This window comes from Fusarium oxysporum, chromosome 1 (assembly GCF_000149955.1).
Source record: "Fusarium oxysporum f. sp. lycopersici 4287 chromosome 1, whole genome shotgun sequence".
In the NCBI taxonomy this organism is placed as follows: Eukaryota; Fungi; Ascomycota; class Sordariomycetes; order Hypocreales; family Nectriaceae; genus Fusarium; species Fusarium oxysporum.
Window position 1 is genome coordinate 4,667,490 of NC_030986.1, and position 25,388 is coordinate 4,692,877.

Below are 25,388 nucleotides of genomic sequence, written 5' to 3' on the forward strand. Positions count from 1 at the left end.
TCATCCATTGTCGGAACGTTCCTTGAAGCCACCGAATGGTGTCAACCACCTCAATACTCCTCACTTAACATCAGTGACGCCATTATGAAGCCCAATGAGTGTGACTGAACGGTTTCTCCTTTCATTTAGGTACTAGCCGCTTGCTTTATCGTACTCTTACTATTGTATCGTCAGCCATAGCCAATCATGAGCCACCTTCACATCAGTCGACTTTTGTTACAAGGTGAAACGTCTCAGTAACACCCCTGGGAGCCAAGCGACTGTTAGGGGTCTTCCACCGTTGTCACCACTCACTGTGGACCATTTACCAGATTTGCTTCGCCTCCCGTCTGTCACTTTGACTCTTTTTCTCTTCTCATAGCTATCTCGATCTCTATACGTCTTTATTCTATTCCATTCAAAGAACATATTATCTTCCATTCCCACTCTGTACGTGACTGGCGCACTGTACGGCTTAATTAAGACAGAAAAATCCGGCATTCCTTTATCAAAAATACTCATCCTAATACTACGACAACGACAACGACAACTTCATCCTCACCATACATACCTTGTCCTTCACGATGGGTCAATTCGACTGGTTCTCCTCTATCGGCGCTACAGACGAAGCTGTTGCTGTCCTCAACGACCAACCCATTATTTTCACCATCCTCTTGGTGGTCCTTGTGGCTGTCATTCTGCAAATCGTGCTTCTCTGGTACATTCACTATGCAACCATGAAGCCCGAGCAGCGCAAAGCAAAACAGGACAAGAAGGATAAGAAGAAAGCGGGGAAGACAGCAAAGCCAAGCAAATAAGCACTATCTATTCCTTCAGCAATTATCCACGGCAATCTTTGTCCTGGCCCATGACACTCATTTGCAATCTTATCGACTTAACATTCAACATTACATCTGCCTCACGATTTCTATAGAACAGGCTCAAACGTCACGCTACGCTTGCCTCTCCCATATGCTATCTATAATATATCAATCTTTCTTGGAGCATCGCCAAATCCCGCCGTTCTGGTCAAATCTCTTTTCAGTTTCCGACTGACACGTTTCCATCGTCAGATGTTAGTCTAAGTTACACTGATTGTCGCAGATCAGCCAGTGGTCCAGACTTGGGAAGTTTGCTGGGTCGACTATTGTATCTTGTCTTGTTGCGAAGTCAACATCCTGCCTCATCCAAGCTTGCCCAGGTGGCATCACATTCATAAATTCCATTGTGTCAAAACCAGCTCCAAGCCGACCAGTTTCACCAAGCCATGGCTCTGGCCAACCCATGGAGGTTGGGCTATTTGTAGCATCACTCCATAGATCCTGATGCGTTTCGACAACTTGGAGACTTAAATCCGTTATTGCTTCGTGATGCTCCTCATCCTTCGCAATATCGAGGTGACCATCCATGATGTCCCAGCTTACATCCATCATTGTAGTCCTCTGACTTTGTCGATGCACGCATTCGCCTGATTCTGGCGCCTTTTCATCCGTCGCTCCAATTGACTGCTGTATTCCAGGAACAACTAACCCTTGGCCCGAAATGCGAGAATTTCGGGTCGGGAACATGATTCTTTTTGGCGTTCTCCTATTTGTTGATGGAGGCATATTGACATGTAGAAGAAGTACCTCCCAGGCCTTTCTCTCCAGTATGTCCACAGAGCCTTTTTTTGCAATATGCGGGTGAGAATAAGCCTCGTAGCCTGATGCTAGATCAGTCACTTGCTGTCTGAGCACCGGGGATTCGGCATGCTGCATACTTGCTAAGGATGTGGCAATGATGGGTAGTAGTTCGGCGCGGTCCGATATGCTCTGCTTCTTTTATCAGCGACTGAAATACATAATTGCTGAGAGCCAGACCTTGAGATAAGGCATATGAAATACTCCCGGCGCAAGCTTGGTGAGGCAGTAACTGAGTCCGCAGCCCCAGACTTGGTAGCCCCTATACGTTCTCTCTGGCGCCAGCATCAACTGCTCAAAGAGAATTTCGATTAAGGACGATGACTGCAGGTCTTTCAATACTTTAATGTCCGTAATGGTATCCTCCCTGGGGAGAGTCTGCGATGCATTCCCGCTCCCTTCTTCGCATGGGGAGTTGAGACTGGACATGAAGCTGTCAATAGCTTGTTGGTCGATCAGCTCCAGAGTGTCTAGCAGATTGCTCTCCATACGGCCTTCGACCCTTTCCTTTGGCTTGTCCGTCTTCTTCCGCCGCTTGCTCGTCTTTAAACACTTTCGAGGCCGTTCTTCTTCTTGAGACACGTTGCGCACATCGATCGACAACATTAGATTCCGAAATGCGGTGGTACAGGCGGAAACTGGGGCAACGAGAGCCGATGAGAGATTTGGGTGCTGGAGCGAGAAAGATAGAAGTCCAGGTAGCTGAACTGGACATGACCGGTTAGGCTCTAGATGAACGCCCAGGCGACCCCAAACCTGGTCAACTCAGTTATAACTAACTCGGAAGTTCCAAGACATAGCCAACATACCTCGCAACCGCTGACAGCCTCGGCGATGGCATTGAGACGGAAAGTCTCAAGGATCGGATGCCCATTAATTGCAATAGAAACCTCAAGGCAACAAGCACCGGACCGAGCAACCCAAAGATGAGAATCTTCCACTGCCGAGGAGAGATCTCTGATCGTTGCAATATGCCGTGCGCCATCAGGGGCATCGATATTGATCGATGCTGAAGCTGACAGTTCGACATTTGCCTGGTTTGAAATCACACGAATAGTGGGGAGTCGCAACGCGCACGACATCGTTATTCCATGCTTACCCAGGCAATAGGAGGGGAGTCGGTACCTATGAAATCTTCCGCGGTGTTGTTGGTGGAAATTGATCTCACGAATCGCATTTGCGGCCAAGGAAGGAGCTTAGGAGCTGATTATTCATCCCAACAACCTAATGTAAGAAGCACCCGACGGGACAGTGGAAAAAAGGAGCGATCTGATAACGTCCATTATCTAGGTACTCAAGGTAAGGTAGTTATAGTTTAATACGCGGCAAGCATCCAAAATGCCATTGGCAGTTGGGAGGTATTGATAGATATCGTAGCCAAGTCGCTAATCATTAGGGTAGGGTGGATGTCCAAAATATGAGTTCCTACTACTAAGGTAAGTCAACCACATAAATCCTAGGTGTGTACATCATTATCTGGCTATGTCCAGTCCAAGCCAGTAGGCGTACAAAGTCTATAAAATGCCCCCAATGTTTGCATCCATAAGTATAGTGCGCATGCGTGCTCCGTAAACTCCGTGCGATCAATTGATAGATTACTTTGCAAACCATGGGAACTTCTTCTTAGGCGGCTCAGCGAAACCCCCTGAGCCACTTTCAACTTGCACACTTCGCTGATAAATGTCCTGTATGGATCTGTTAGTTTGTGTCCTTGAGGGATCATGCAACTGATATCTCACCTCTTCATCCGTTGGCATGCGACAACCCAGAATCAGTTCTCTTGCGGTGTCGTGCTTGGTTAGATTTGGGTATGATGTGCTCTGGCTCTTCATGATTGGTAGCAAGACCTCTCCCAGAACCTCAAACTTCTTCCAATTGATGCGATCTCCATCTGTACCGACAAATGTTCTGCTCCCCTCCTCTGCTGACACCAAGTCTCTTCGATGAAGGGGGATGAAAGGAATCCGGGGGAGGGAAGAATTTTCCCAGGCTAGGCGGTAGGCGAAATGACTCTTCTGAGTTCCCATCAATATGCCCAACCGCGCAAACCGCTTTTGGACTTCTGCTGGTACTAGTGTTCTCGTCTGATTTAATCGATGAATGGCCGTTCCGTTCACACCTGCTAGAATGGCTGCCAGTCCATTGTAGTTGTTGAGTTGCCGCAGCTTGAGTGAAATATTCATGAACTTCTCTAATATTAGCGCTCGATGCTTGGCTTTGTCCCGCAGCAGAATCATGTTGGCAACCCATTTGGCAACATGATTGAAATGGTTGATCATTCGATTCACATTCCGTAAACTCTTGCAACGCTCCTTTTGGGACGCGGATAGGCTGACGTGTCGAACGAAATCTCGTATTCGAATTGAGGAAAACATGATCCAATCGATTCTGGTCAGCTCGTCCGCAACATCATCATCGGGGATGTCCATGAATATATGGTAGCGGAATTTGTTCATAGGTAAGTTGTCCGTAGGTTCCAGGTTGCTTGCAGCTCTTTCATAGTCCTCAAACGTGTGAAAATGCACCTGGCTCGAGACACTGCTGCTTCTGTCCGCAAGAGAGACCTCTGAGCTTCCAGATGGTCTTCCGTCCATGTCCGACTCTACCGTCAACACACTCACACCCGATGAAAGCTCGTTCATGTCCTTTGACAAGATCTCACTTGCGAGCTTATCGCTAGCCTCATCCGAGTTTGCCCAACCTGTATCGTCATCTTCCACGACATTGAATTGGAGGTGTCGTCGCATATGTTGTGCTGCGATTGAGAAAATCGGTTCTGTACTCAGATGCCTGATAAACTCCTCCAAGTTCCGTCTAGTTTGAGGGCGGGCGAAGTCGCCGGGGTAAAGTGATACCCATTTCGCGACCACCTCGATAATTCGGAGCTGTGTGGCTGTCTTGGAAAGGTAATGCGCTGTCTTATCGTCTCTCACTTTATCCAGTCGGGTTAAAATGGCAGTAAAAAGCTCACCAGGAGCTGCAAACTTGCGATAAAGACAGAGAAAAACATCAGAGAAGTTGTTGTCGATTCTTGTCAAGCGAGGAGCAAGAAGTCGATCAACTAGCTCATCGAACGTTACGCCTGCCATCTTCGATTGCTTATCCAGCGTGTTATCGTCATTTCTTTGAAGTATCGGGATGTCATCGGAGTATCGATAGGATTCTGCGTCAGACTCATCCACATCCAAGAACGAATCGGTACTGGGTCTATCGAGTCGAATGCCAGGAGTCCTCAGCATGTTATTGAGTGTTTGCGCTTGGCCCATTTCTCCTGCCTCGGGATTCGAGCTGGCTATATGACCTTGCCTAGGGCTACGAGACGACTGCGCCCGGTAGTTTTCGTTAATTGGTGGATTGGAGAACCCCTTGAGTAAAGAGAAATCGGAGCTTGCTCGACTATGTTTGCTATGTTGGCTAATGGGGCGCCCGGTGCCAACGTCAGGAGCTTCCAAATTGGCAGCAGACTGCGCTCGCCTGCGCGAGAACGTTTCGCCATTTTCTTCTAAACCATAGTTAGCAAGAGTCTGTCGGTAATATCTTCCTCGTGCACTCGCCTCTTCGATGGGCTATTGCGGCTCTCAAGATGGTGTGAAGGCACGTTTTGGCAACATCAGTGTCATTTGAGGAGATTTTGTAGGTTGAAACACAAGATTTAAAGAGTTGATGATTCGCAATGGCTTCGGCGTTGACCTGCCATTCTGCTTCAGGGGTTTCACATTTGCAAGCCACCAGACTAGCGGGTAAACCAGAGTTCGTGAGAGCCGCTAGAATGGATCATTTAGTATAGCCTCAACCATTCAAATAGATGGATTTCATACCCAAAGTCTGAGGTAGTTCACGCACGGATTCATGATTGGTGACATCATATAATATAAGAGCAGCATCGACGCGGGGGACGATATGCCCATTGATCTGTTTTGGCCACTGGATGGGCTGCGTAGGGTTCAATTCGAAGTACTCTAGGTCCAGCTCGAGTAGAGTTACGGCGTGAGAGTTGTTGTCAACCAGCATGCGGACGCTGGAAGCATTCGAGATAGGTGGCCGAGACAGGCCTAAGACCCGCTGGACAAAGGATGATTTGCCAACCCCGGTGGAACCGATGACGGCAATGTTGAAACTTTCCATAGTCGGTGATGCTTGGGACTGTATAGCGTCAAGCTGTGGTCAGCCGTCTGTCGCAAAACTGCCTCTACCATCCAAACCCCGAATAACCGTTTGTTGAGCAACGCTGCCCCGCGATGGCTAGGGTGGGGCCGCATGTGATGGAACATGGTTACATACCCAGTACGAAGAGGGTGTAGCGGTCAAAGATTCTCGTCGTGGAGGCGGCCAGTATTGGCTTGGTTCGTTATCATCGCTGTCGGGCTTCAGTTTCTTTCCGCCGCCGCTTTTGCGCTTGGCTTGCTTGGCCGCTTTGCCGAAGTTGTGCCCCTTTGTGTCGTGAAAAAGATGCTCGTGGTCCTCGTCTTCTAGCGATTGGTAGACCGAACTTCCATCAGATTGGTCCTCGTCCTCGGAAACTGCAGCAGCTTGAACGGCCGGGTCGTAGGTCTGGAAGAAGGGGTCGTCAATAATTGAACCGACTGAATCTCGATGGCCGTTGGCCGGGGCTAAAGGATCGGAGTCGCTTTCGATGTCGGGGTCTATGGACGCCGGGCCTGAAGCGGCAATGCCTGAAGTTGGGTGAGCATTCTGTGAATCAACATGATTGGGTTGCATTGTCGCAACTTCAGCGACTAGGCTGAGTGGTAGAAATAAACATGGACGGGATAGACTCGATGCCAGCAAGCGCAAATGGCAGATGGAGGGACCAAATCCTTGCGGGGATGGAAGAACTCGTAGAGCTTGCTTGACTAAGGCAGGGTAGCTACAGCAGGGGTTCAAACCCGTAGTAGGCTGTGTGTGAGAGACAATGGAGAAGGGATGAAAACACTCGAGGTCTGAGTAATGAGAGACAAGAAGGCACTAAATGAAGAGCGAAATGCTAGCAAACCAGGGAGGGAGACGAATTTACCGTACCTTAGTGACTGACAGACTTGCACTGTACTGTGTTGTACCGTACCGTGCTTGGGAAACCAACGGAATGAATTGGTTCGATGTCCAATTGGTGGCAGTTTGGCGACCTAGTGAGAGGGATGGATGGATGCGCAGATACCGCGGAAACAAGCACTGCGTCCTTTGGATGACAGCCAGCGGGCGAGACAAATGGAACGGGTATCTTGAATTAGTATAAGCACTGAATGTTCGGAACAACAAAGACTGGAGTCCTATCGGCTCTTGTCTCGAGGTACACACCGGGCCACTACCTATTCTGAGGCAATACCCAATACAGGCACCAAGACACGAGTACTCGAAACCTTTTCGAAACCTATCGTGTTAGTCCAATTCGACCAACCTTAAGCCATAAAACGGAAGCCAAGAGCGTTTACACAACGGGACAATGCATGGCATTCCGTCCGCAAGCGGGAGAACTACCTAATAATGCGCAACCACAGTGGCCCAACTACAGTACTGCAATAGAAATCTGTTGGTTGAAGGCCAATCTGGATTGGATATATCTTTGTGCAAATCTGAGGAGAAGCACCTTGGACAGATGTCAGGAGAGGAGAGGAGAGGAGAGGATGCGCTACGACGCGCTGAAGCGGACCCGGCGTCGTGGGTTGAAGAGTGGATGCGTGTGCGTATGTAGGCGTATGCAGACGCCTCTGACTCGGAAGAGAGCCACGAGGGGAAAACTCCTAAGGAACGCGTGCCTAGGAATGGACAAAGAGTATCATCGATCTTGACACCGTCAAGTTCGACTGCGCGAAATGTCGAATCTGGCACAAAGAGGGGAGAGAGCTGGAACCGAGCCTGTGGCTCGGAACAGGGAACGTTTTAGGAGCGGATGGTCTAAGGTACGGGAGACTTAGTTGGGCAGGCTATTTCCAGTTAAGGAAACTGGGTTCAAAGCGTTATGCAGGACTTGGGCAGGTCAACTAATAACTCATTTCTCGGCGTTGTTCTGAGGACTGATTTAAATTGAGTGTTGAAGATCAACGGTAATAGCAACCACCCCTAACAATATAACGGGCCAAAAAGAATGCGGCACGGTATCGGCATCGGCGCGGCACGAAACGGTTCCTGGAACACAAACAAAGGGTCTTTGTCCTTAACTGAGACAGTCAGCAACTCCCTGCTTCTATATAAAGGACCCCAAACCCAATTGCCCAAGACTAACTGGCCTTCAGGGCTTCTTGGTTTTCACGCACTTTTATTGCACATCTCCCAGGATCCAATCCCGCGTTCTGTGTTGGCGCTTTGCTGCCCATTGGCCAGTGCACAATAACCAACAGGGACTTACCTGGCACTTGATCATTCTAGACAATCAAAGACTCGCGTTCAGTTATACCAGTTCCTGGTTGATAACCACTTCAGCCAGCCATGAAGAAGCGGTGCCGATAGCGGGTGGAGCTTGGTACATCGCACCCATTAGGTCGAGTCTGCCTTCCACATGGTCTTCACATCCTAGACATCCAGGACATCCAGGACATCCAATAGCGACTGTTCAGACCTCGCTCGCTCATCCTCCAACCTAACCTACCGACCTACCTCAATGTACTTAAATTAGTAACTTACGCTGGACGCCATAAGATTCCAGCTCTTTACAGACAGACCTCATGGATGACATGCAACATACTATAATCTAAGGCAACGGGCTTTATATAGTATGAGGCCGTGGATACACCTGGTCCATTCGGTTCTTATCACTTGTCATTTTCACCGTCTTCCATATTCGTCACCGAATCCCTTCGCAATCGATGCATGAATTGGTCATATCCTATGAGCTTGAACTCTCTAAAAGGCTAGAGTCAAGATGAGGAATATTTATGATTTTTATGAAGATTTCAGATTCATTATTTGTTCCTAGAGAGGCATTCGGTAGAGCAAGCACAACTCCAAGACTCACGCCAGTCGACACTTCGTCACAATCAGAAGTTTGGTGCCGTGTTCTATTCTCCGACTAAGTTCAAAGCTCAAACGGTCGACTGGGACCTGGAGGCGTATGGTGATAAAGTACAGAATTTGTAAGAGGATGTATCGTCGACACCGAGCTGCCATATATGATCCACGGCTTGACTACTCATTACGAACACTTCTCAAGACACTTCTCTGTTGTCGTGATGGAATGGAAAACAAGGCAGATCGGTCCGGTTCCCTAACAGGCACCTTCCAGAGAGCATAATAACTGACGTATCTGAAGATATTGGTTGTTATTAGCGCTCGTCCATATCCGTATCGTAATTGTGGGACCAGAAGATATTCAAACTAGCACCTCACAGATTCGCTCACTGGCTTTGGGGACACGATTCATGAGGAAACACCAGTTAATAAACTTTGGTGGTTCGCAACTAACAGAGACTCTACTTGACAATTCTCCTTGGTATTCTCATCCGGCCAACTGGCTGATAGAGAAATACGTCATTTGCATAGTTCCCCGAAATGGAGCGGATTGTCAACATATGCTTCACTTGCCAGAACTTTTTGCTGAAACAGTCAAGTACCCATGACTGCGAGCATAAGTAGGATCTTGCTCCGCCAACAAGGGGAAAAGGAACGACTACAAGATATAACAGTTTGATGATATGCTATCCAAAGTACTTTTTGAGTCAGATTTGCTATACAGAGCCAAATATCTCGGCGGAAAGCTATGAGAGACGAGGCCAATCAATATTATCCATCAAGTTTCACGCTATTTTCATCAACAATAACTCGGCAACGGCGAAAACCGACAGAAAGGTTACGGTACTTGCAAGTATGCCAGAAGACCTTTCAAACATGCTTTGGGCTCTTGCGAATGCTCCGAGAGACGTTGTTCTCACCCGTGTCTGGTTCTAGTCATCATAAGTCACAACCGGCTTGGCACATTCCTGTGCCCAAAAGCGGGAGCTCTTAACTCGGAAAACGCACGAGCCGTCCTACGAGTCCTGTCAATGGATCGTACCCGCAAAGTGTAGCGCCGCCGTCTGCCAAGTTGGGTAATACAAGTGAGGTCCCAGTTCTCCCAGTGAACTGTAAGTTTGTCCGTGCCAGATGATGGGGTAAGTTCAGGGACAAAGCATGCATATGGCGATCTACATATCATGGGGATAAATCAATGCCGGATCTGCATCTTCGAGTGAAGAAACTCTGACATGTTTGATCCTTCGGACTTGACCTTTTAAAGAGGCACTCACAGATATTGAGTGGCCGTTGTCTTGGTTGAGTGGTACTCAATCTCTGTTGGTTCGACTCAAGTGTCCTAGCAGTTCTGGCCCCTCCGACTGGAATTCCATCCACGTCAACACCATTCCCCAGCTGCTATAATGTGCAGAACGCACGTTCGGCCACTTCGAGACCCAAGGTATGTCGTCGTGCCAATTCCCTAGAGAATTGAAATGTCTAGTCTTCGGTGACCTCCACATGTTCGTGACATTGGCTCTGTCACGAGACCCAATGACTGCTTCAATGTCTTACCAAAAGCCCTGAATGACGTTGAATCAACCCATGTAGCTGGATCCTCCAAGAATCTACCAAACGTCCTGTTTGTGTGGGCTATTTCTAAAAGCAGCCATATCCGAGAAATAGGGTTTTTGTGAAATACTCGATTGGAGAAGTTGTCCCCTTTCGGCGATCAGGAACGCAGGCGACATTGGCTGATCATAACAAAGGGACCAAATTAAGCTCTGGCCGGACCAGTCCACCCAGCCCGCCGTCAAGTTGCGAGCCAGTCGCGCCACGATGGCGCTTCTGGTTGATAGATGCCCACTCATCGCGGACGGCTTCATAGTTTTCCTGAGTGGGCCAGGCCTGGAGTCCAGGGCTTTTGACATGCTTTGCCAAGGAACTGTAGCCATGACGACGTTTACATTTAGTTATACCTAAAGACATTTATCTCGCCGAGATCCCCAATATCCGTCAAGGACCCTCAAAGACTGTTTCAAGTTTTCTTATGTGGTCAAAGAATCGTAAAACGCAGGCTTGTTTGTCGATATAACATTACCAGTGGCCAGCAACCCTGCAGCCGTCATAGTGGCATTCAATCCCCTAGGATCTCATCCCATATCTTCTTCTCCAAGCCCGTCACCTAGCTTGCCCAGCATGACTACAACAATGCTGTACACGACGGGCATTTCAATGGAGGAGCCAAGCCATCGGTTCTCGCCCACGACAGTGGCTCCTGGGAAACCAAGGCATCGACCAAAAGCCTTGCAGATCCAGCCATTGGACCCTAACGAATTGAGCGCGAAATTGAACGATATCTCAGTCGAGCAAGAAGGCCAGCCTCGTCGTCCAGTCCACACAGAGGACTCACTCCGGCCCCCATTATCTGCAACAAGTATGGGCGCCCCGTCTCCCCGGACTATTCAGGCAACGCATGCGTCGCCATCGATTCCAACCACCGTTTCATCAAGAGTCTTTAGGAAGGAGAAGATTGATGATAAACTCAGTTCACCCTTGTCTGCAAAGCCGCCACGCCGTGGCAGCTTTTTTGACGCATTTCGGTTCAGAGGCTCGAACTACACTGATGAACTGCAGAAGCAGACAGAGGAGGAGGGTGTTCAGAAGCCTGCTCGTTACAAGCATGTCCCTCAGGTGGCAGCGCAACAGTTTGCTCGCACCACGACAGTCGAGCCCCTCACTCAGAAAGCTTCACCCAAAGGAATGAGACCTGCTCCCGGCCCCTACTCTGTGAACAATGGCACCATATCGCAGCAAGAATACAATAGGCAGTATAGAAGAGCACAGAGTCTCTGCAGCGGAAGACCAACTAGCGCCAGCAACGTTGCGAGAATGGGAGGCACTGAGCTGGATAAAGTGTCAGCCCAACGCAAGAGACAAACCGCCCGTAGTTCCATGCTCTGGAATGTCAATGGACCTGAGTTATCACGAAGAATGAGCACCGGTAACATGCAGCCCCTGCCTCAAGCCCGGCGAGATTCAATAGGTACGGGTGTCGGAGGCTTTCAAGGGAACGTCGCATCATCTGCGAGGCGTGGATCCGCAAGCTCGTCAGGTTTCTCCGATGCATCATCGCCCTTTGTACGCGAATCTGGCCCAGCAACCCCTTTCAAGCAAGAGTTTGGTATCAACACTTCGCCTAACCGTCGAGGGTCTGAGACTAGTGCAGCCACTTCTGGTTCGCGGAGAGGTAGTTTTGTTAACGTCCCCAACCCTCAGCACGCGGCTGAGATACACAGGGTGGACTGGTCTCAGAGTGACCAACCAGTCAAGGGTCGACGAGATTCGAAGTGGGGAGGCCTCAAACATCGAAAGACCAGTTTGAGCCAGCAGAAGCCCAATGCTGAGGACCAGGGCCCCAGTTTTACCAAGACGGGTTCACAGTCATCTGTTTCTCCGAAATCGCCCAAGTCTGGATTCTTAAAGCGATTCATGCATTAGCGAGGGAAAGAATGCGGATAACAAGGGTAATTTGACGGGTGGATGATATATATGGAAGAGCGAAGACAACTCACCAATGATTATTGTAACATAATGACCGAATACTAAACATGAAGGAAAATCTTAATATATGACCTCCGCAATCAAAAAAGCATCTTCAGTGTCGTGTGAGATATGATTGGAACCAAGGGGAAAACCTAACGCTTTTCTTGCGCCATCAAGCGTTCGATAAGTCTTGTATCCTCTTGTGCCATTTTCTGCCGAAGAATATTGTCGACGTCCGTCCGTGCATTCTCGGTGTTCATCAAGTGAAGGATAAGTTCTGAATACTCGCGTATAGCGTCACCCTGCTCACCGTCCGCGCGACGAGCCTTGCGCAGAGCCTCTTTTCCGTTCTGAATACCAATGTCATGGTTCCAAGCTTCTTGCTTTGGTGGCAGACCCTTGAGGAGGGAGGCGGGGATGGCAGGCTTGGCCTCAGGAGGTGGAAGCGTGGCAGCATCTATTTTGCGGAGCTGGTCGGGAAGGCCTGGATATTTGCGAAAGAGAAGGCGAAGTTTCTCTGAGCTTTCGAGAGCCTGAAAGGGATTTGAAGGGTCGGGGAGCTGAGGCAGTGATGTTGCTAGCGACTCAGAGAGTGCCGACCGAGGTGCTGCTGGTGCTGGCTCGGGATCAGCAGGGTGATTTTCGTGATGGATCTTGTTACAAGCAACAGAACAGCTTTGATAATGGTTAGTCACTGACTGGGGTACCAACTGCGAGGTGAAACTTACTATGGAAGGCGACATCTTGGGCATTTGTATTTTGGGGGATTCACGTCACATACACCACAAAGTGAAGGTTCTGGTTTTGTTGTCGCATTATCGCCATCTTTGGCTCCAACTTGTGTAGTTGGCGTAGTAGTAGTATCTTCTGGGTGTTGGGCTGGTAGATCATTTATTCGTTCAGGTTCTGACATTGTGATATCTTCTGAGACCAAGTGGGTATGAAGGTAGCTAAGGTAAAGGAAGGTGATGTGACGGAACCTAAGGTAAGGTAAGTACTGTACGGAGTACGAAAGGGAAAAAAGGTACAAAAAGTTACAGTTCCAAGGGGTCTATCGCCCCGCGTCATTACCCGCTTGACATTTTGGACCCAGCAATTGCAAGCAAAAGGAAAAAGAAAGAAAAAAAAAAAAAAAAAAAACAGAGGTAGCATGCTGGTCCGTGCACTTCCATCGGGGACTTTAAATTTGCCCTTGCATCATAGGTAGCTCACCCATTACTAATGCTCGGACCTATCACGGCAAGGTGAGTGAGTTTACACAAGCACAATAGTTGGAGCGGCGAAAAGTTGCTATCCATAGCACAACCGTCAACGCCGAAACTAGCCTGTCTTTCCTTTTCAAATTTGTTTCTCAACAAAAACCAGTTTTCTTGAACCTTGGCCTCTTATTGCAGTCAAACCGGTAGTAGCATCCTTTCTTTGATATATCTATCTTCAGAACCTACGTCATGGCAACTTCAAGAGCCATGTCACGGACATTGGCCGCTGTCGCTCGGCCCATCACAGAGACATCTTGCCGAGGAATTCCGCGATGGACTCGTTCGATCAGCACCGTCCAGTCACAACTTCTTGTCGGTTATTATACTACACGGCCCCTTGCACGGCGACAGCGCAATATTCCAACTACCATACCAAGCCTCGCCGGTGTCGGTAGCGGGATCCGAACCATCTTCATCCAGACGGAGAACACCCCGAACCCAGATGCCCTCAAGTTTCTACCGAATCATCGAGTTGTGCCCGAGGAGCTCTCTACGCCTTTTATCGAGTATCTCAACCCCCGAGCAACCATTTCTCCGCCGTATCCTTCTCCACTCGCTGCCAAGCTTATGAATATCGATGGAGTTACGTCGGTTTTCTACGGCGCCGATTTCATTACTGTTACGAAGGCTGCAGATGCCAATTGGGCACATATTCGACCGGAGATCTTTGCCCTCATCACAGAAGCCATCACTGCAGGTGAGAAGATAGTCACTGTCTCCGAACGCCGGGATGGTGAGGCCGGCGCGGCCGAGGAGGAGGATAGCCTTGCGTACAACGAAGACGACAGTGAGGTTGTTGGTATGATCAAGGAGCTTCTTGAGACACGAATTCGACCAGCTATCCAGGAGGATGGCGGCGACATAGATTTTCGAGGTTTTGATGACGAGGGCTATGTGCATCTCCGGTTGCGAGGTGCCTGTCGTACTTGCGATTCCAGCACTGTCACCCTCAAGAATGGAATTGAGGGCATGCTGATGCATTATGTAGGTTCCCCATTATGGCTTACACCGTGCTGTCTTAGGCTAATGTTACTTCCAGATTGAGGAGGTCAAAGGTGTTAAGCAAGTGATGGATCAAGAGGAAGAAATTGCTTTGCAGGAGTTCGAAAAGTTTGAGGAAAAGCTCAGGCAGCAAAAGGGCACTGCCGCCTCGGCAGCATAGAATGGCTGAAAACAAGGATTATCCTTATATGTATGATATTTTGGTGGCAATTTGATGATACCCACGGAATCTATCCCCTTCGCCTGCCATCTCATCATTGTAAAGTGCTGGGGGAATGATCCTCTAATCACAATTCGACGTTCGGACCAAGACTTGTGATGGGAAATGCGCATGTACGGCATATCGGCCATGTGGCCTATTTTTGAGAGTGGAGGTGCTTTGCGCAGTATCGGATCTAGCTGAGGACTAATCCCAACTGAAAATAGAGCATATAACCAAATTGAACAAGCCAGGGATAGTCGCATCACAACAATGTCGCTGCTACCGTGCTATGCCCATTACTGCAGGAGCTCTCGAGATGGACGACAGGATTTCCAGAAAAGATCGGATTAGTCGACGTTTCACTGTTTGAACGAAAAGGGTTGGTGGAAGAAGAGATCGGAGATCAGCCTAAAGCTGACGCTTTGGGAACATTGCTGGGAGAGAAATGACACCTTCACCATGCCAGCGGTGTTTGGAGGCCGTGCTGTCTGCGTACGCTTTGACGAACACTGGTTGCCAGGGAACTGGGTTTTTTTTCGCATACGATCCATGTATCACAAGACGGCCACCTTTTATGTATTGGTAGACTCGCCATTGACAAAACGAACGGGGGTGCCGTGCCTGAATTGGGCAGTGAGCATCTAACTTTGACATAGTATGATGTTTCGAAGAGTCTATAAGTGCACCGGGATGTTCCAAAGGAATATTATCCGTCAGTCGTTGGGGTGCTGGCGGAGTTTGAAAATTGCTTTCAACGAGTCTTATACGCGGATGTAAATGCAGATGCGGGCGCGTTGATCTCGCTACTTCCTTGCTTGTCTTTGTACGGTCAACAATGCATGGACATCGATTGACAGCAGCTTTCCAGGAAAGACTGGTTTGAGAAGTTGGCAGCTGACTGTACGAGATTTCAAATGTTCTTATGACTTTGAATTGTCGAAAAAGGATCCGCAAAGAGCTGTAGGGGACCCCAGCAGCGATGCACCATCCCCCACAAACATGGAGAACATAACTACCTGGTCCACCAAGGCTTTGGCTCTTCGGGTCTTTGAGAAACACACGCTAGATCGTATGGATCCGAAGATAAAGCGTCGCGAAATGCTCGAGTACGTCGCAATTGGCCCGGTTGGCGCGATCGGGAAGCTTGCGGACATGGCTTATTTTCGGCGTAACACTGCCTTGAAAGAGTAACGTTGGGTCAGATAAACTACGAGAATTGGATATTGAATTTGGACCCGCCGACAGCTCCAACTGCTGGATTAGCCGTACCAGTTAAGAGCCGCCCTGAATACACCAAGGTCTCCTTGGCTCCGCCGGGAGAATGTCACAAGTCGATGTCGACGAGATTCTGCGTTCCGGTTGTGGATGGACATGCAGGGCCGGAGAGCCGCCGGCATCATTATCATGATGCAGTAATAGCGAAAGAGAGCCCTGCAGTAATATGCCGGGAGCCCTTAAGGATGACCATGTAGGTATCTCGGTCCTTTGCTCTGGCCTCCAAGTACAATCAAGCACAGTACCCATAGGCATGGACCGGATATCTATCCAGAAGAAGCTTGTCAAGCGACCGGCAAAAAGCTGGAGAATGAATTCAACCGCGAATTGAACTTAGTTGAAGAGAAGCCACTTTGCACTAGAAGCCCGTTGCAGTGGGATGGCGTCTTGGGATTCTCTGATCCTGTTTCTGTGATTGGCGCGGGAGTCAATATGCAGTGGGTGATACAGCCTCCACCGAGGCAAACCCCACAATCCCCTCATAGTGAGCGACGTGCGAGAGCTGTTGGCGTGTCCGGATCTCGAGGCCCTGCGTTATTGTTTCAACGTGGGGAATCAGGTTTGCCTTGATACCAGGCAACCAAACATATACCGGGCGATAGCAGAGCGCATGACCCCAAATTTTTCTCCGTGGGAGAAAAGGGTATGATTTAAAAAGACCCTTTGCGCCTCGGTCTGGACGGGTTCGTTACCTCGACTTGTGCCTTCTTTAAGCCTTTCTTGAACTCAAACGTCTTACAGCACCGATACCAGACTCTAGTCGCACGAGGTAAAACACATACATCGCCCACCATGAGCCCTTCAGCAGTCGAAGGAAATGGGGTCGCAGATGTCAAGACGACTCTCAAGCCCAACATTGGCGTTTACACCAACCCCAACCATGATCTCTGGGTAACGGCTGCTGAACCCTCTGCTGAGGCCGTCAAGTCCGGCTCCGACTTGAAGCATGGCGAGGTCAGTGTTGCTATCCGCAGCACTGGTATCTGCGGGTAAGTTGCCATCATGTTCTGACCCCGCCGCACCTAGAGCAACCGCTGACCGGGGTATAGCTCCGATGTTCACTTCTGGCATGCTGGTTGCATCGGTCCTATGATCGTCGAGGGCGACCACATCCTAGGCCATGAGTCGGCCGGCGAGGTTATCGCCGTGCACCCTTCTGTCAGCCATCTCAAGGTTGGCGACAGGGTCGCTGTCGAGCCAAATATCCCCTGCGGTACCTGCGAGCCCTGCCTTACTGGCCGATACAATGGTTGTGAGAGCGTCCTGTTCCTGTCAACACCACCTGTTCCTGGCATGTTGCGCCGATATATCAACCACCCGGCTGTCTGGTGTCACAAGATTGGAAATATGTCGTTTGAGAACGGCGCTCTCCTCGAGCCTCTCAGTGTTGCCCTTGCTGGCATGCAGAGGGCTCAGGTCGCCCTGGGAGACCCCGTCCTGATTTGCGGTGCTGGACCTATCGGGCTGATCACCCTTCAGTGCTGTGCCGCCGCAGGTGCTTCTCCCATCGTCATCACGGATATTTCAGAGAGCCGGTTGGCATTTGCTAAGGAGCTCTGCCCTCGCGTGATTACACACAAGGTCGAGCGACTGTCAGCTGAGGACTCCGCCAAAGCAATTGTTAAGAGCTTTGGAGGTATCGAGCCCAGTGTTGCTCTGGAGTGTACCGGCGTCGAAAGTAGTATTGCCTCTGCCGTCTGGTCAGTAAAGTTTGGCGGCAAGGTCTTTATCATTGGCGTCGGAAAGAACGAGATTAACATCCCCTTCATGCGCGCAAGTGTACGAGAAGTCGACATTCAGCTACAGTATCGTTATTGCAACACCTGGCCTAGAGCTATCCGCTTGGTTGAGAACAACGTAGTTGACCTCTCAAAGCTCGTCACTCACAAGTTCAAGCTTGAGGATGCCATCAAGGCGTTTGAGACGTCAGCAGATCCCAAGAGCGGGGCCATCAAGGTCATGATCCAGAGCCTGGATTGAAGACGGAGTAATGATCAATATAAATTTGGTGCTCGGCGTATGTTTTTGATTTCTAGGCGCGGGTCCGTTAGAAGACCGTACAAATAGCCTCTATTTGGGATATAGACATGAGAATATGAGATTTGGTGAAGGACTTTCGGCCATGAACTGGTGATATGAATATGAATGCCTGCGGAGTCAGATAAAGCAGATGCTAGATAGGAAAATGTCGAATACGCCATTTGTAAGCTTGAATTCAAGATAAGGAAATCAACGGCTTTGACTGCTGTCCTCAAGCAGCTCGTTTGGGAAGATATAGTAGTGAAGGTAGAATAAACAATTCATCGGGGTTCTTGCCAGTATGTAGGCCATCCAGCGGCAGCGCGGCTACTAAGTCCGAAAACGGTCTAGTGTCTTAAGCCGTCGGCTACAACCACCATCCAGCGAGTTCTTCCGAGCTTTTTTTCTCCCTCAGACGACCTCACTCAAGATCCAGACCCAGCTTCGACTCCATCAATTGACCACCCGCCGCCGGTCTCTTTACCCCACGGAGCTCCGATATCGAATCTACGAGGCATCTCGCACTCTTTTACTGCCTTAGCCGTCACCATGTCTTCTCTCGCTCGTCCCATGCTCCGTTCGCCCGCTCTCCGCGTCGCCGCCCGACGCTTCGAGAGCACCGCCACCCAGAAGGCCACCGAGAACGCAAAGCAGGCTGCCTCCAAAGCCACCGAGAATGCTAAGCTGGCTGCCTCAAGGGCCCAGGAAGGTCTGTCGCGTGTCACAACCGCTGCTGGCCCTGCTATTGCTGGTTACGCCAAGGGCGTTGCCAACACTCTGGGCAAGGTTGGCGGACGAACGGGCAAGGTCATCGGCTTCGTTGAACGTACGTGGATCATTACAAAAGTCACAACCGGTGGCCATTGAATGTTGACATTATAATGCAGGACAAGTCCCCTTCGTCGTTTACTACTCCAAGGTCGCCCTCGAGCTGGGCAAGTTCGTCTTCCATAACCAGAAGATGAGCCCTCCGTGAGTTCACACAAGTCCTTCATATGGCGGGGCATCGACTAATTTACATCTCGCAGCAACCTGGCCACCTTCCAAAACACATACCAGAGCATTATCAAGTCCATCCAGAACCGTACCATCATCCAGTCTACTCAGAACGCCATCCAGCAGGTACGGAATATCGGCCCTGCTCAGCTCGCCGCTGGCGGTGTTGTCGCAGCTGAGGTCCTCGGCTTTTTCACCGTTGGTGAGATTATTGGGCGATTCAAGCTTGTTGGCTACCGTGGTGAGGCCTCTTCCCACCACTAAATGTGTCTCTTGTAGTAAGGAGCAGGAGTTGTAAGGATCGATGAGTGCCGGACGATGTGATAACAAATAAGGATGAGTGGGCTTTAGACTTGGTTCTCCCCGGCCGAGGACGCCTGAAAAGGGCTGGTTGGAGACCGTTTGTTTGGGGGGGGAGTTGAAAACTGGGAGACTTGGGAATACCGGTCTCACCGGACCTGTGATGTTTGTCCTCTGAGCACTTTTCTTTTGTAGAACTGTACATCAACCAGCCTCTGGCGGGCTGCCCCCTTCGTGGACAGCTTTCAACAATGATATTTAATAACTATTTGAGCCTTCCTGTGATAAATCAAATGTTCCTTAATTACAATCGTCCCGGTAGCATACATAACTTATCATGACATCTACTCACCTAGCACCGTTTAACAAATGCCTTTGACTACCTACCACAGTCTGATGTTACTGACTCACTCTTAAGACTCTTGATGTGGTTCAACCTAGTTGGCCCAAGTTGTCTACGATCGGGATTTTCTGGAATGAGCTATTGCTCTCGCTTCGCCTATAGACTTTCATTTTTATTTTCAAGAGAGCAAGTTGATGTATGGAATTGTCCTTAGCCAAACCGGTCACTTAAGTTTTACAACTTATAGCAATGACTCAGTTGGAGTCCCAGGATTGGAGTGCAAGTTGAGAAATGGGTCAGTATAACCGCAGTTGCGTTCGTATAAGGTCATCTTGGCATGTGGTTCCTATACTGACAATGCTTTTAAGACCGGAGACGTCTTCCAATACGTACCTTATTTCCCACGCAAAAGGAGGCTGCAATTGAAGGGATTCGCACGAACAAATTCATGTCGCAGCCTTACTCAACTCCACGACATACAAGCTCAGAACTTTCAAGTCCGTTAAACGTACTTTATATATGAATGTATGTAGGGTAAACATCTATGGAATGGCAATATGTAGCACGATACATTTTGAACGTATTCACATTTCTGTATGAGATTCGGGGGTTCTGATGAGTGAGCTCTGCAAAGCTCCCTGATCGATTTGCCAGATGATACCTGCAAATGTAAAATTCCTCAACCTCTGGAGCGAGCTGATATCCCACGATACCTAAACCGAGCAAACTAGCTCACTGGGGCAAGTCTTGCGAAGGACGTGCTCAATCCGCATCTGCCATATCAACTGCTTTATCATAGCTTGATGAACCTTGGACTTGTCCACCACCTTCTGCTTCTGGAAATAAGGACAGATTTGGGGTGTATAAGCCTTTTCTTTCGATGTTACCTCCTCCACACAGAAGAAGTCAATCAGGCGTCTAATAGACGACAGAATGACGGACCACAGGAACAGACGTGGGAGCACAGCCGCGCGCGAAAATCAGATATGGAATACACGGAACGCAGGGCGATGCGGTTGAGTTATCCGTATGGTCCGGACCCTGGCCGGTGTTGAAGGCCCGTCCCGAGGCGCGCGGACCTAGATATTATGGAGTCCGACATTGGCCCTTGGCAAAAACGGTGTTGTTCTTACCAGCGCTTCTGCCACAACAGGTAGCAGAGCCCTTACCAGCGAAAGCGAGCAGATAATGTCGCCCTTGGCAGATGATTGTGGCCAGGTGACCATTATCTAGCGGTCAGATAATTTGAGAAGATCGACAGCCTTGTTCAGGATGGTGGACTGGTTGATGTGATCAAGACCCCGCTGTTGGTGATACCAATTGAGAATCCTTGCCTGTTGGTGACCGTCGGTACCACGCTGCCATTGAGGTAAGGCGTCTCTTCAGATTCAAGGGACCCCGGAGTATGAGAAGTGAGAAGTACTGCAGCATTGGGAAATCGTGGTACCATTTATGGATCGTCACGATGCAGCTGCGCGCGAAAGCGCTGGCGCCGGCGCTTGAAACCCTGCCAGTTCACCAGGCCGATTTGGACTTGAAACCATGTCATTCCCGAAACCGACGGACCGAGGGCTTCACCACGCTCTTCAGCGTACTGTGCTTCGAACAATGCGTATCAGTATTGCCAAGACTGTTCGTATTCCTTGCGTTGTGCGGTGAATACCCCCCCGCTTGAATGAGAATTTGGCGTTACTGTTGAGGTCCGGGCTTCCTAGCCGTCCAGACATGACTGCGAAAGCGTTAGCATGCCATCAAGTGTGACGGCAGGAGATGTTTGTAGACTCACATATTACAATAAGTGTGATAGCGCAAAACACACGTTTCGCGCTTCGCTCTCTCACATAGCTCACGAACTTCCTCGGCCTCGAATCCGAGTTTCTCGATTAGGGGTTTTAAACTCATGGCCTCCAGACTATGAGACAGTCCGATATTGAACCATCGGGCGATTTCACGTTCATTTCGATCAGCAGACCAGGGGCAAACATAAGCCTTGATCACCTCCTGCCTGATATCTGTGAAACCTGCAGCTTCGAGCATTTGCCGATGTTCTTGCGGTGTGACTCTGACACTGCGGTTGAATCGATCCATGCCATCGAGAAAAAGCTCTGCCCACTTCACGAATGCGGAATTTGCTGGGCGTTCATCATCGTCACATCGGGGTATCCAGTCAACCTCGATGTGCTCGAAGAAGCCGATGCCTGGTGTCAAGTGCCTAGTGAAGTATCAGTGTGATGCTCAAATATATAGTTCCGGACATACTCAAAGACATTGTGGTAGACTTGAGGCCACAAATCCGTTTGAATACTGCCAAGTAACATTCGCATATGAATCAAATCGCAGTCCGTCAGTAGGGGCCCCCAAGACGGTTCTTCAATGTCATACTGCTTTGGCATAAAGCCAGGAGGAATCCTATCTACATTAGCCGATGGCCTACAGAGAGCGAGTGTGAGCCTACAATGCTGGTTGAATCTGATTCAGGTCTACGGCCATGATCTGGGCATCTGAGAGACATCTTCTTTAGGTCAGCAACGTGGTAATAAACGAGATCAATGGCACAGGCATGCATACTCTTCGGCCACGTTGATTGCCCAAATACCCGTGCCCGTACCAATATCCATGATTCTGGGCGAGGGGCGTCTGATGGGAGCTAGAAATGGCTTATTGTCTCGTGCCAGAAGGAAAACTTTATGAAATATATCCAAACGATTCAATTCTTCCTATTGCTGGTCAGGTGGCGTACGATATTATCATTTGCAGACGACTTACTGAATCAATTGGAAATAAGTATTTGCCAGGTTTCCAAGAGCCATAAAAACGGCCATGTTGCCAGAATCCATCTTGAAGGTATCGCCCTTCCGACTCGTTCACGCTGCATTGCACATGTAAGATTGGCTGCTCCACAAAGAACTCTACAGCATACCTGTTTTGAGGAGGCATTACAACCATCGATAAAAACCGTCGAAGCTGCAATGTCCCAATGAAGCGCAGGGCCTTACACGAGGGCCACGAGGCAAGGCTGCAGCAAGACGTGATTTGCCGGTGGGAGATGACACAGATAATCCGGACCGCGTTTTTGAATCCAGAATGAGCGAAGTTTCCAGTTCTGGTGGAGAATATCGCTGCGAGAGTTAGCAGACGCACGAAAGTGAAGAAGACAAGATCCACCAGGTGAAGTATAAAGGAAAAATAAAGCGAATATTCGCGGAGGAATGAACGTGAGAAGCAATGCGGGTCCGACATCATGAGAACCTAATATTTTCAAGGGAATGCGATATTTGAGTTGTCAGGAGAAGCGCAACATGCTTCGGGCACCTTGGCTCTCGATGGGTTGTTTCAACCAAACTTGAGGATCGCCCAGGCATACACACTAACACAACCCAAAGAACCTCTAACGGCGATAAGTCTGGGAGGACGCAACATTACAGTTGTGTTTATAGCAGCTCCCGTGGATCAAAGCAGAGAAAACCCCACCCAATGGTGTTTATGGCCAGATTCGAGTTGACTGAGAGTCCTGGGGGAGCAGAAGGCTTGAAAAGAGAAGAGAGGGTAGGATGTCTGAGAAGCCTCAGGATGAACTCGCATAGGCGGTTTATAGTCTGAACTTACCGAATATGAGCGAGTCCAGAGGCCGAAGCACGTGTATTAGAGAGACCAGAAGCCGTCCAAGAAAACGCCAAGAACGTTATGGAGTGTCGAATAAGACGTTGAGAAGACAAATTTACGCGAATCGCAAATTGACCCGAGGTGAAGCGTCGGTGTCAGGACTTGAAGATGTTGAGCTGGGCGTTGGTTGTGTATATATATATGCAACTGGATAGAAGACCTCCTGGATGCATTCCAATTTCAGTTGCTGTCTCGAGAATACGGCCAAGTTGGCTCACGAAAGAAGGAGATGGGAGGCAGTTGGAGGATGAAGGGTTCAAATGAGTTGAGTTTGAAGATTGTAGGAGGGGTTTTTGTTCTCTCGTGATCCTCTTTTTGAGACTTGTGGACCGAAAAGCTTGAGCCCAGATGATCACCGAGTAGTTAATTGAGATAATAGAGACTCGTAGTTGGAGGTAAACAAATGCAAAGGGCATTAAAAGCGTCATGGGCAAGAAAGAAGCTGGAAAAGATGAGGAGGAAGGTTGTTGATACTTATTGTTGCCAGCAAGAGTGTGGAGCTGGAGCGTGGGACATGGATACAGCTAAGGTACCTAACTTACAGCGCAATTGTCCACCTTAGGTAGCTTAAGGCAAGACAGGGCAAGGCGAGGCAAGGCAGCCCTAGGCACAGCGTTAGAGGTACAGGCACGGGTACAGGTACAGGTACAGAGACAGAGACAGAGACAGAGACAGGCATGGATGGATTCAATGGGTCCTACCTAGCAGTTTAGGTGGACGTGGGACCTTGGACCTGTGGGTGTGCCCCTCGAGGGTTCGCCCCTCTCCATTTTTGCATTACACCCCCTGTTGAGATGACGGCTGTTGGTCGAGTCTTGCTTGTTATTTGTATTGTGATTATTATTATCATCATGCGCCTCGAAAAGCGGTCGAAGCCTTGTGTTACCATCCCTGAAGAATCTTTCTGATGGGCATGAGAACAGGCAGCCCACTTCAGTTTACTTATCAAATGCCACTGAAGCCAGCGACACTACAACTTTAACCAGCCCGGGACTAAGATGGGTCGGGCTGAAAATAGATCAGAATCGTAAACTTGCCATTCACATTCCGATCTCACTAATAAGTACTAGAAAGTGGTGAAGAGGATATCCAAAAACTTGCGCCAAGGGTGCCGCCAAATGGTAGGGACAAAGTACCGTCCGTATCAACGTCAATCACAATGGAACCCACACACAGCTCATTCAGAGGGGCAACCAACCTCGATATCGCCGGGCTACCTAGCGGGGCTGATGGATGGATTCGTGTGAGAACCACTTGTTGTGTTATGCAAGGAACTTAACCTGCCTTACCTACCCGTCCATACTGTACCTACATACATGCGCTCACTCACCGTCTCTGACAGCCTTTGGCTTTGGACGTTCTGCAGCACCTGCAGCGAACTCCTCCATCGCGTATCCAGCCCATCAAAATTGTAATAACATATGCATCGCGTTTCCTTGGCTGGCCTCCCCAGCCGGCCTGTGATGTTGGTTTCCATAGTAGAAACGGTCCATAAGGCACGAAATGGTCTCCCGGCGAGGTCTTGTTATTCTGCAACACCCGATATCACATCCATACTTGGGGTCCTCTCTCCTTCCAGTCTCGCGGTATGTGATTTAGGTCGCACCGATGGCCGTTTGGCCATCTTTGGAATAGCAGGGAGAGGAGTGCTGGATCTCAACGTGCGAAACACCCAGCCATGATGGCTTTCCCTTCTACAGGATTGATTGATGCCGTTGGGTATCATGATATGGCTGTCACTGGTTGACGGCGCCGAAGCCGCAACCGCCCATTGGCCTCGGGCAATGGACGACGGGTGCCGTTTAGGTTCTTTTTCTTCTCTTGTTCGTGTTGGTTCCGTCCCTCTAACCGCGCCCCCGATCAGCCACTGATCGCTGTCATTGTGGAGGATGAGGGGTTCGTCCCGCTGTTGGTTGTGTTTCGGGGAGGATACCAATGGCCCCTAGCCGACGACGGTCTTGTCTCTAATCACTTTAGCATCGAGCCAACAGGGAACATGGGACTAGATGAGGGGACTTATTGAAGACAAAAAGGTCAGGACTGACTCGGTTGTTGTAATCGATGTGATGATTCCAGATTTGATGCTGGCTCGAGACATTTTCTATCGGGCGTCAAATGGATTTCGTGGGATACACGTAATTTTTTTTTTTCAGCGACCTCAACACTAGGCCATTTCTTCTTTGCAACAAACATTCCCGGCTTCA

At 49.4% G+C, this 25,388-nt stretch overlaps 11 protein-coding genes across 18 annotated transcripts; 6 read left to right on the top strand and 5 right to left on the bottom strand.

The window, feature by feature from the left end:
• Nucleotides 1-13: 13 nt before the first annotated feature.
• On the top strand, nucleotides 14-1,218 carry FOXG_17986 (uncharacterized protein). The gene has a single exon (XM_018398017.1). The coding sequence runs from the start codon at nucleotides 564-566 to the stop codon at nucleotides 795-797; it is 234 nt and encodes a 77-aa protein (XP_018233419.1). The 5' UTR covers nucleotides 14-563; the 3' UTR covers nucleotides 798-1,218.
• Nucleotides 34-2,740, bottom strand: FOXG_00968 (uncharacterized protein; the record flags this gene model as incomplete). Its single annotated transcript, XM_018377665.1, has 3 exons — nucleotides 34-1,790; nucleotides 1,839-2,414; nucleotides 2,468-2,740. The coding sequence occupies 3 exons, from the start codon at nucleotides 2,738-2,740 to the stop codon at nucleotides 1,056-1,058; spliced, it is 1,584 nt and encodes a 527-aa protein (XP_018233420.1). The 3' UTR covers nucleotides 34-1,055.
• Nucleotides 2,741-2,886: 146 nt separating this feature from the next.
• Nucleotides 2,887-7,586, bottom strand: FOXG_00967 (uncharacterized protein). Of its 4 annotated transcripts, none has more exons than XM_018377662.1 (6): nucleotides 7,134-7,586; nucleotides 6,678-7,015; nucleotides 5,477-6,331; nucleotides 5,213-5,422; nucleotides 3,398-5,160; nucleotides 2,887-3,343 (listed from the first exon to the last, which is right to left on the bottom strand). In XM_018377662.1, the coding sequence occupies exons 3-6, from the start codon at nucleotides 5,781-5,783 to the stop codon at nucleotides 3,254-3,256; spliced, it is 2,370 nt and encodes a 789-aa protein (XP_018233422.1). In that variant the 5' UTR covers nucleotides 5,784-6,331; nucleotides 6,678-7,015; nucleotides 7,134-7,586; the 3' UTR covers nucleotides 2,887-3,253. The 4 variants fall into 4 exon arrangements, with proteins under 4 accessions (XP_018233422.1, XP_018233423.1, XP_018233421.1 ...); XM_018377663.1 differs by having other exon boundaries at nucleotides 5,477-5,801; nucleotides 5,940-6,331; nucleotides 6,678-7,586; XM_018377661.1 differs by lacking the exons at nucleotides 6,678-7,015; nucleotides 7,134-7,586 and having other exon boundaries at nucleotides 5,477-5,801; nucleotides 5,940-6,663.
• Nucleotides 6,930-7,628, top strand: FOXG_17987 (uncharacterized protein). The gene has a single exon (XM_018398018.1). The coding sequence runs from the start codon at nucleotides 7,103-7,105 to the stop codon at nucleotides 7,442-7,444; it is 342 nt and encodes a 113-aa protein (XP_018233425.1). The 5' UTR covers nucleotides 6,930-7,102; the 3' UTR covers nucleotides 7,445-7,628.
• Nucleotides 7,629-10,207: 2,579 nt separating this feature from the next.
• On the bottom strand, nucleotides 10,208-10,534 carry FOXG_17988 (uncharacterized protein; the record flags this gene model as incomplete). The annotated part of the gene is made up of 1 exon (XM_018398019.1): nucleotides 10,208-10,534. The coding sequence occupies one exon, from the start codon at nucleotides 10,532-10,534 to the stop codon at nucleotides 10,208-10,210; it is 327 nt and encodes a 108-aa protein (XP_018233426.1).
• Nucleotides 10,535-10,557: 23 nt separating this feature from the next.
• On the top strand, nucleotides 10,558-13,260 carry FOXG_00970 (uncharacterized protein). Its single transcript, XM_018377666.1, has one exon. The coding sequence runs from the start codon at nucleotides 10,779-10,781 to the stop codon at nucleotides 12,078-12,080; it is 1,302 nt and encodes a 433-aa protein (XP_018233427.1). The 5' UTR covers nucleotides 10,558-10,778; the 3' UTR covers nucleotides 12,081-13,260.
• Nucleotides 12,278-13,038, bottom strand: FOXG_00971 (uncharacterized protein; the record flags this gene model as incomplete). The annotated part of the gene is made up of 2 exons (XM_018377667.1): nucleotides 12,278-12,800; nucleotides 12,854-13,038. The coding sequence occupies 2 exons, from the start codon at nucleotides 13,036-13,038 to the stop codon at nucleotides 12,278-12,280; spliced, it is 708 nt and encodes a 235-aa protein (XP_018233428.1).
• Nucleotides 13,261-13,339: 79 nt separating the features above from the next.
• On the top strand, nucleotides 13,340-14,991 carry FOXG_00972 (Fe/S biogenesis protein NfuA). The gene is made up of 2 exons (XM_018377668.1): nucleotides 13,340-14,368; nucleotides 14,424-14,991. Exons 1-2 carry the CDS (start codon nucleotides 13,574-13,576, stop codon nucleotides 14,544-14,546), a joined length of 918 nt encoding a protein of 305 aa, XP_018233429.1. The 5' UTR covers nucleotides 13,340-13,573; the 3' UTR covers nucleotides 14,547-14,991.
• A 1,664-nt stretch (nucleotides 14,992-16,655) lies between these two features.
• Nucleotides 16,656-17,843, top strand: FOXG_00973 (L-iditol 2-dehydrogenase; the record flags this gene model as incomplete). The annotated part of the gene is made up of 2 exons (XM_018377669.1): nucleotides 16,656-16,852; nucleotides 16,913-17,843. The coding sequence occupies 2 exons, from the start codon at nucleotides 16,656-16,658 to the stop codon at nucleotides 17,841-17,843; spliced, it is 1,128 nt and encodes a 375-aa protein (XP_018233430.1).
• A 447-nt stretch (nucleotides 17,844-18,290) lies between these two features.
• Nucleotides 18,291-19,520, top strand: FOXG_00974 (F-type H+-transporting ATPase subunit G). Its single transcript, XM_018377670.1, has 3 exons — nucleotides 18,291-18,708; nucleotides 18,770-18,854; nucleotides 18,911-19,520. The coding sequence occupies exons 1-3, from the start codon at nucleotides 18,432-18,434 to the stop codon at nucleotides 19,140-19,142; spliced, it is 594 nt and encodes a 197-aa protein (XP_018233431.1). The 5' UTR covers nucleotides 18,291-18,431; the 3' UTR covers nucleotides 19,143-19,520.
• Nucleotides 19,521-20,003: 483 nt separating this feature from the next.
• On the bottom strand, nucleotides 20,004-23,731 carry FOXG_00975 (uncharacterized protein; the record flags this gene model as incomplete). 5 transcript variants are annotated; one of them, XM_018377675.1, is made up of 8 exons in its annotated part: nucleotides 23,128-23,731; nucleotides 22,442-22,640; nucleotides 22,288-22,390; nucleotides 22,090-22,238; nucleotides 21,977-22,033; nucleotides 21,781-21,930; nucleotides 21,308-21,733; nucleotides 20,004-21,250 (listed from the first exon to the last, which is right to left on the bottom strand). In XM_018377675.1, exons 2-8 carry the CDS (start codon nucleotides 22,465-22,467, stop codon nucleotides 21,211-21,213), a joined length of 951 nt encoding a protein of 316 aa, XP_018233436.1. In that variant the 5' UTR covers nucleotides 22,468-22,640; nucleotides 23,128-23,731. The 5 variants fall into 5 exon arrangements, with proteins under 5 accessions (XP_018233436.1, XP_018233434.1, XP_018233432.1 ...); XM_018377673.1 differs by having other exon boundaries at nucleotides 22,442-23,076; nucleotides 23,128-23,662; XM_018377671.1 differs by having other exon boundaries at nucleotides 21,211-21,250; nucleotides 22,288-23,076.
• Nucleotides 23,732-25,388: the final 1,657 nt, after the last annotated feature.